Genomic DNA, 8,238 nt, shown 5'->3' on the forward strand with positions numbered 1-8,238 from the left:
CTCTCTCTCACTCTCTTATCCCCCCCCTCCTTCACTTTCACAGGATTCCCAAAAACAATTCTAGATCCCTACACCTACTGTGTAAATATGTGACTGCATATCTGTAAACTACATAAGTAACTATACAGCTATACAGATAGCAACAATAAAATGTATCTTGCAACATCTGTAATGAATACCAACTAGGAAACCATGGCTGTGAGGGTCTCATACCACTGCAGAACTCTTACAATTTTTAACAGGATGAAGACTGCATTTTTGTATGAATATTGAAGGTTACAAATTCTGAGTGGAATACGGCAGGTGTAGAAGAATTAATGACAGAAAAGATTTTGAGAAAATATTTCCCAAGGGTGATCTACTTCAACTATACCAAGTTCAAGGTAATAAATGAAAGATGTGCTTATGAGATTAAAGAATTTATCTCTACCTTCTTACTGTAACTACCTGTTTCTGTAGTTTCTTGAATTATAGCGCAGAGTCAAAAACTTCACTTTGGTCTGCTAACTGCTGCATGTGGTTTGCAACAAATCGACTGTCTGCATGTCCAGAAATAAAAAAAACAAGTTTGCCTAACTTTGCCACAAACATGACCTACCTTTCATATCAATACTTTTGTTGCGGTCAGTCCTACTCCTCCGAGATGCTATCGACATACGACTGTCACTGCGTTTGGCCAAGTGACGCATTGACTCCGCGATTCCCTCGCTGTCTTCCACTATCTCGGGCAGACCAGCCGTGCCTTTGGCCAGTAAACGTTTCTTGTTGTTCTTACCAGAGTCTGAGGCAGCTGACTGTGCCCGTGAAGAGCGGCCATCTTCCATTACACTAGCCGCCACCTGAAACAAGACAGTAATCTCATTAGTTTTGTTTATGTATGAGTTCAATAACCCAGCTAGACAGGGTTTCACATAGTGTTGTTTAAGCATCAAATTGTTCTTTAAAAAAGGACTCCTGGTCAACAGAAAGATCAACACCAGCTAGGCAGAAGACATAGCACATAAGAAAAGATATTTGCATCACTTCAAAGAAGTTGTGGTGTATAAATAACTTTACACAAGTAAAAGAGTTGCACCCGGTGTTGCTGGAATAGCTGACGACTGACATCTCCAGAACAAATACAGGTAAACAAGCTCATGAGAAGACGATTAATGTTTTATAAAAAGAAACCCACAGTACTGCATGCAATGTTTTATTCCTAGATCAAACAAATTTATATCTACTAATACTTCATGAACCGGATAAAATAAATAAAACATGTGTAAAGACTACTCTTCCATTTACAAGATCACAAAATGAATGGGAAACTAATAGAACATGTGAGAAAAATCTGGTGCACATTGGTATAGAAATTAAAAGAATAAAAGCACTCTGAGGTTTATATTTAGTCAAAACTACATTCTGAGAAAACGGACACAAATTCGGACAATGCTTCTTAGCAAAATTTCATCTTCAAAACAAAAATATTGAAAGCATAAAAAGTAACTGATTTTGAGCTTGACTTTGATTTCTCAAGGAGAAAAATAATCAAGTTAGCAACATCAATTCAAACTGGGTCAAACTCTAGATTGGGCCCAGTCAGCTATTTTGGGTCTCTGGCACATAGAAAAGATGAGCAACAAGTCAACCATTATATAAATACAGGTTGTACTTGCTGTTTTTGAAGCCCCAATCAATCTTTTATTCTGATAAAAATGTTCTTGGAACTAAAAAAAAAAGAAAAGACAAATCTACTCTTACCTTTTCCTGATCATCATCACTCTGGGCCTCGGTAAGGCGACGGAGGTACGCTTCCTTCATGGCCGTAGTCTGCCACTCTCGAGGGACCAGCTGGACATCAGCGGTCAGCTCGGTAAAGCTGGACATCATCTGGAATATATAAATTTTTCATGAATCATCAGAGGGTAAGATATTTTCCCGTGGTAAAGAATTATATATCAAACTGGTAATAAATCTTTCGTCTTAGAAATACAAAAATACCCCCAAAACATAGACTTCTGAACTTTAATACTGTTTCCCAGCCCAAAGCAAACTTTTACCTTCTCTATCAAATTACACATGTTATGTCCAGTTGTTAATTGCAATAGGAATGCTCCAGGACTGACAATAATGGATGAACTGGGAACTATATGTAAGCTATGCATGTTCCCCCATACCTGAAAGCCTCTACTCCAAGTCAACTCTGACATAAAATTTTTTGCATAAAACAAAACAAAATCTGCTTAGGAGTCCTCGCTGACCTGATACTCCAGAGACTTTGGAATGTGTCCAGCGATGTTGTCGTAGTAGTAGATGATGCGGCTGAGCTGCATGAGGATGGTCCCCGCACTGACTCGAGCCTCCTCAAATAGATAACGCTGGGAGTCCTCATCATTGGACAGGGAAGAATCTAGGCGGTTCTTTACTGCATTGAATGCCTATGAGGAAAACACAGAAAAAGGTTGGAAACATGAAAATCACTTATTGATTTTTAAAATAGTGATCAGAGGGAGAAAAGAATAAAAAGTAAGTGTATGGGTTTAACGCCCTTATCAATACAATTAGGTCATTTAAGAGGCGGGATCTCTGAATTTAATGTCAATCGCCGATGGGACAGAGCGAAATGGGTTGAGAGCCTTGAAAACTCCGCCAAAGAATCTGAGCTCAAGAAATACCCAGTCTTAGATTCAAACCATGGCCATCTACTCCGTCACCCAACATGATACCAACTGACCGAACGAAGCACCTTCCGGGGAAAAGGACCCATAATAATAAACACAATGATTTTCAGTGAAACTCTAAGAATTTTTTTTTCACGAAGTCAGATTTTATACAGAACAATGCATTTATTTCTACAAAAGTTGTTTATAAATGAAGTTAAACATTCCGAAACATTTAACCAAATAACTCTTATTTTGAAACAACATCAGTCCTTGAATCTTATTACTATAGATCTTTCAGGACAGAGACACTTTTCTCGTGGTCTGAAAGTGTATGAAGGAATATCTATGCAGTGAAAGAAATCTATTTAAAATGCTAAGCTTCAAAATTAAATCCAACACAACACAATCAATGGAAAGACAGAGAACACAGTAATTTCACAAAACAAATTTAACAGTTTCCGTACCTGACTAATCTCTGGCATTAAACTTTTCTTGCCGAGTCCATCACCAAACATGTCTTCCTCGTGTTTCTGCTTCTCCTTACTGGCAAGGTAAGCAGCAACCTGTAAAAGGATTCATTTCATTTGTACTTCTCCCAAATATTGTAACAACAGTAACTTTAAACTGAATAAACAGAAAATAAATTAATTGAAAATTGCGCTAGTCCTTTACGTCTACATCGAAACAATTTGAATCAAGTAGGTACAGAGTGTCTTCAACTCCCCCTGTCATAGCCCACTCAGGTAGGAATAAGGAGACACTTTATGTAATGTCTTCCCCACGAGGAAACTGAAATCTCATCTTTATCCTGCAAGGCAAATATTCAAACCATTTCACCATAGATGCCGGTTCAATTGAGTTAATAATCAAACAGTGTTGTGTTGATGAATTTAAATTGTCCGTAACTTCAAGGGAAAAAAGTGCAAGAACCACAATCCAGGTACAAAAATTCCCCAACTCCGATCTGACCGACTCACTAGTTACGAAGTCTTTTGCGCAACTGCATTCACAGTCCTACTGTCAGCCACTAGCCAGAGAGGCCTGAATCTCTCACACAGTAACCATGCCATATCTGATCAGCATAACAGCACCCACAAAGGAGTGTAAATGATTATACGCTCATATAATTCTCACATAAAATGTCTGCTACACCCAAGGCAATCATTATGACGGCCCTTGCTACACCATAAGAAACAGATATGCTATTATTCTCCCTATTGTCTGAAGATCTAAAATCACCCCCTTCTTTTTATAGCTGGGTGTCCAATAAAAATCAATGATAATCAGGGTGTTAGATTTACAGTGACCTTGACAAATAATAATAACAGTTGTTGCAAGGTAACTGGTTCCTGTACAAAGAGTGCACTCAAGCAAATCCTCCTTATGTTTGTCCTTGTATTCTCACTCAAATCTTGGCAAAATAATAAACATCATTATGCAGAAAAGTCATTGCATATTTGATGAGGAAATTAATCAACTGCTAAGATTGTGAAAACATGAGCTTAACTTCAAACTTGACACATAGTGATTATTTTAATAAAGCAGCAGACAAAAATAGGCCTGTGGTCACAAAAAAAGCAGGAAGAAAAAAAGGCAGAGACAATAATTATATGCGTTGTCATTCCACCATTAGAGGGACAGCACTTTCCATTCAAGAACAGCAGATCTATTTGCTTGCCCTTAATGCAATGTGTGTGTGTGTGTGGGGGGGGGGGATAGCATTGAGACAGCTTTTTTTGTGCACCGAGGAGAAGGAGCGTGTGTGAAAGAGTCGGTGGGGGTAATGGGGTACTTAGTATGCAAATGTGTAATTTCGCTGGGCTCCTATTCCTCATTATTTACTCTTTACCTTTTCTCATGCCAACAGAATATCAATCATCATGGCAAGTTGCTTAGCTACAATTTATCAACGAACAATTGACAACATAATAGCTTCACACCACATCTATCTAGCACTGTGAGCAAAACCATTTACCTTTGGAAGGGTTAATAAATAACGGTCGTAATGACTTGGTTTCAGAATAGGGGGCCTATACAGATTGTTAGCTCCAGTTGTGTTAATGCATGTTAACTAAGTCTTAGGATTTTTACACTGTTTAAGACAGTACAACTGTGGCTTTTCAAAATTCTCACATCTTCAATCAAATTATAAACGCCAGACAGGTGTATTTTTTATTATTTCGCCTTGGAAATAACTCCACAAATTACTAGATACAAAGCAGTCGTGGAAAAGACTGATCCCCAGCATTGTGTTATTTTGAATGTTTTTCTTTATGACCTCTTCATACTCTCAGGTGACAGATCAGCATGAAAGAAATTTGGACAGAAAATGCTGAAAGTGCAGAGAAAAGATGTCTCTCTGGTACCATGTTTGTTGTGCCGTATGAGGAGCATTCCCCCAATCTGAGAGTTTCATCCTCTATTTGTGAGACAGATTGCTATTTTTTCCCCAAACCCTCTTAAGATGATAAAGGTCTGCAAACACAAGTGAATTACATAATTTTGTTTTCAAATCAGTTAGCATAATCTCTTTCAACTTAAGATAAATGAGATTATCTGTTTCCATTACAGAGAAAGTCATTTATGCAATCATACATCATACGATACTTTTTCAAAAAGCAAAGACACACAAAAGGAATATGATCATCAAATAACAACAACCTCTGTTTGTTTTGGTAAGAGTCTCTATACAATTAGGTCATACAGATTAGTGGTGCTACAAGAGATTAACAAACACAAAAAAGGAAGAGAGATAAGGACAACAGATGTTTTATTGGAAAGAAGGAGCAAACTGCACCAGAGCACCTGCCAACCACCCACACCTGTGTGTTAAAAAGGCAGAAACATAAGGCAGCTTACCTTAGGATTCAGATGAGCAAACTTAAGGCTATCCGGGAGATCCTCAGGCATTTTCTTGAAACGCTTAGGGAAAGCCCTGAAGCGAGTTTGCTCATAAAAGAAGTGATTGGACTCCATGGTGATGCTTATAGAAATTGTAACTTTTTCTCAAATGCAGAATCTGTAAGTTTTTAGCCCCTTTTTTCCAGACTTGCTCTTCTCACAAAGAGCATTCAAAGAGGGAGCACCAAACCCTGCACCTACAATAAAAGCACATTCAATGTCATTACAAAAAATGATCATAACATAAACAGTTAGACAAACAATACTGCGCTGAGCAAAAAAACATGCAATAAGAAAAGTACAGGGATTAAAGTCAAGTATGTTAACATGTATAAAAAGTCTTCTCAGTTGTCCGTGACTCCAAAGCCCAGTTTTTTTAAAAGAAAAATGCAAAACAGAAACTTGCTTCAAAAACTTCTAGGATTATGTATTTAGAAAAATATGCTGGACAATTTTGTACCAGTGCTTTAACTGATATTTGTAAAGAGTATTTTGGATGCCATCCCGGAACAGATAAAAACGTACTTCGTTTGGTGCTTTCAGAGCAATTTTACCCCCTATATTCTTTGTATATAAGATGTGTCCCTCCTTCAAATAGCATCCAAAACGTTTTTGATAAGCCATTTACAAGCAAATAAAAAAGCAAATTTTTATGCTTTTCTCACTTTAATGTAATCTATCAGGGTGGCTTCTTTTTCATTGATCAAGTTGGGAATATATCCTCTTGCAAATGGAAAGTACAAAAAAAGAATAGTATATGATCTGGATCTCCACATTGGAAGATGACAAGCTGACAATGGTCTTGTAGAATTCATTTTCCACTTTTTAAACTTGAGGAACTCTACTAGAAAGAATCAACACTGAAATTTGATTTACCTCTATACAATTATAATAAACAAATTCAGAGGCACATATCGACTAATTCGCACTTGCGGCAGGCTTGTCAGTATCTTAATTAAAATAGACGAAAGATAAACATCCCTTTCTAAAATTAGTCCTTGATACTCTACCAGATTAATCATTCCATACCTATTGGCATGCATGACAAATAAATACCAACAAGGATGTACTGAAGAGCGCACATGCACACATACATACACACACACGCGCGTGCGCATGCACTCACACACGCACACACATAAAAACACATATACACACACATACAAACATATTCATATCAACACACAACTTTACATTATCCAAGTACAGTCGAAACTGTCCAAGACGGCCACCCATAGCAGAGGCGAAAGTGGTTAATTATTGTCTTTGACTGGTGAACGTCTTGGACAGTGTCAATAAAATGTATTAAAAAATGCAAGGGGAGAGTATGTGCCAATTAGTAGTTGTTTGTACAGTTGAGCAGTTGAGTGTCTTTGACAGGTGGCCAGAAGAAATACGACTGTACATATGGCAGTTGTAGCAAGGCTGGTTACTAAATTGGCCAGCACAATAGTGAATAGCAAATTGTTTAAGTTTTATTCTTTTTCCACTTTTACCTTCTTGGCCGCCTACTTTTTCAGTGAGTGAGAGCAAAATGTTCAAAGCCTTTATACTGTTGATTTTTAGGGTTCTAGATTTATCTTTTCCTGATTGATTTTATTGGTGAACGTCCAACGCTGTCTTTTTTTTTCAGCACTAACTAATTTGTTTTCTTTCCTTTCAATGAAACTCTCAAGCAGCCTCCTAAGAAAGTGTGTTCTGTCACCTCTTGTTTATTTTCAATATTTTTAGTAATTGTTCAGCTTTCACAGTCAATCAGGGTTGAGCATGCATTATATAGATGATAGATCTAGATCTAGTCTTTAAAACCATTACTGCTGTTTTCAAGGAATGTTTGTTGATTTTTGACTCATATTTTATTGAAAGTATCTTCAGCTGCTGCAATTGATCTTTGTTTAGTCCGAGTAGATGCTATCAGATGTAATTATATGAATTTTTTAACTTAATTGTTTGATCTTCACATCTTTGCTCATGAGATTACATGAGATGATTTCCTTACCTTCTAGTTGGACATTTAGATATTAATTTAAGTAACAACAACAAGGCTGCTCAAAAGTGGTGCACATAAACAACCCATCCCCTAATTTAAAGTCTTCATATTCGATGAAATAACCTAGCGTCTTATACATTTGGGATATTCAAGAAAAACAGGCCTACCAGACAACCTACTATAATAGTTTGAAGTTATAAAGATAGTAATGTCCACATATTATCTGTTGTTTTCAACAGAGCATGAACTAAACATAAATTTTGCATTGAGACTGGGCGTTCACAAACTGTACATTACATTTTTTGATGATATAAATCTATTCATATTTTCATTTGATGTTGTGCATAGAGTGCGTATACTGATCTACTATCAGCCAGAAGTGAACATTTGGCCATGCTAAGGTTTCCACATCTTAAATATTAATCAGAAGGTTACTGCATTTTCTTACACAGAAAATAACATATCGCTTGCTTACTCATGACGATTACACTTGAATTACTCTCAACCTTTCACGCCAGTCAGATCATTGTTCTCATCTTCTATTCACTACACCATCGCCGGTAGCAATCATCAGCTTACCTCAGCTCATCCTGCTATAGAACTGGGCTCGTAAAACATTGATGACACGAGAAGATTAATGGGGATTCGCCCTGACTGGCCTGACACTTATCCTGCTACTGGAAACACGGGCGACGAGCGCCATCT

The 8,238-nt window shown here is 37.3% G+C and overlaps 1 protein-coding gene across 5 annotated transcripts in view; it reads right to left on the reverse strand.

Annotated features, from left to right (window-relative positions):
• LOC101861687 overlaps positions 1-8,238 on the reverse strand; it is a 50,335-nt gene extending 42,097 nt beyond the window's left edge. For 4 of the 5 annotated variants that reach the window (XM_013087647.2, XM_005107612.3, XM_005107610.3 and 1 more), the window contains exons 1-6: positions 8,113-8,238; positions 5,502-5,740; positions 3,107-3,205; positions 2,241-2,417; positions 1,741-1,869; positions 599-839 (exon numbers count right to left, since the gene is read on the reverse strand). In XM_013087647.2, coding sequence (XP_012943101.1) covers positions 599-839; positions 1,741-1,869; positions 2,241-2,417; positions 3,107-3,205; positions 5,502-5,618 — 763 coding nt within the window. In that variant the 5' untranslated portion in view covers positions 5,619-5,740; positions 8,113-8,238. Of the gene's footprint in view, positions 1-598; positions 840-1,740; positions 1,870-2,240; positions 2,418-3,106; positions 3,206-3,619; positions 3,704-5,501; positions 5,741-8,112 lie in introns of those variants that run through there. The other variant, XM_005107613.3, reaches the window with a different exon arrangement.

Source organism: Aplysia californica, unplaced genomic scaffold, assembly GCF_000002075.1.
Source record: "Aplysia californica isolate F4 #8 unplaced genomic scaffold, AplCal3.0 scaffold00615, whole genome shotgun sequence".
In the NCBI taxonomy this organism is placed as follows: domain Eukaryota; kingdom Metazoa; phylum Mollusca; class Gastropoda; order Aplysiida; family Aplysiidae; genus Aplysia; species Aplysia californica.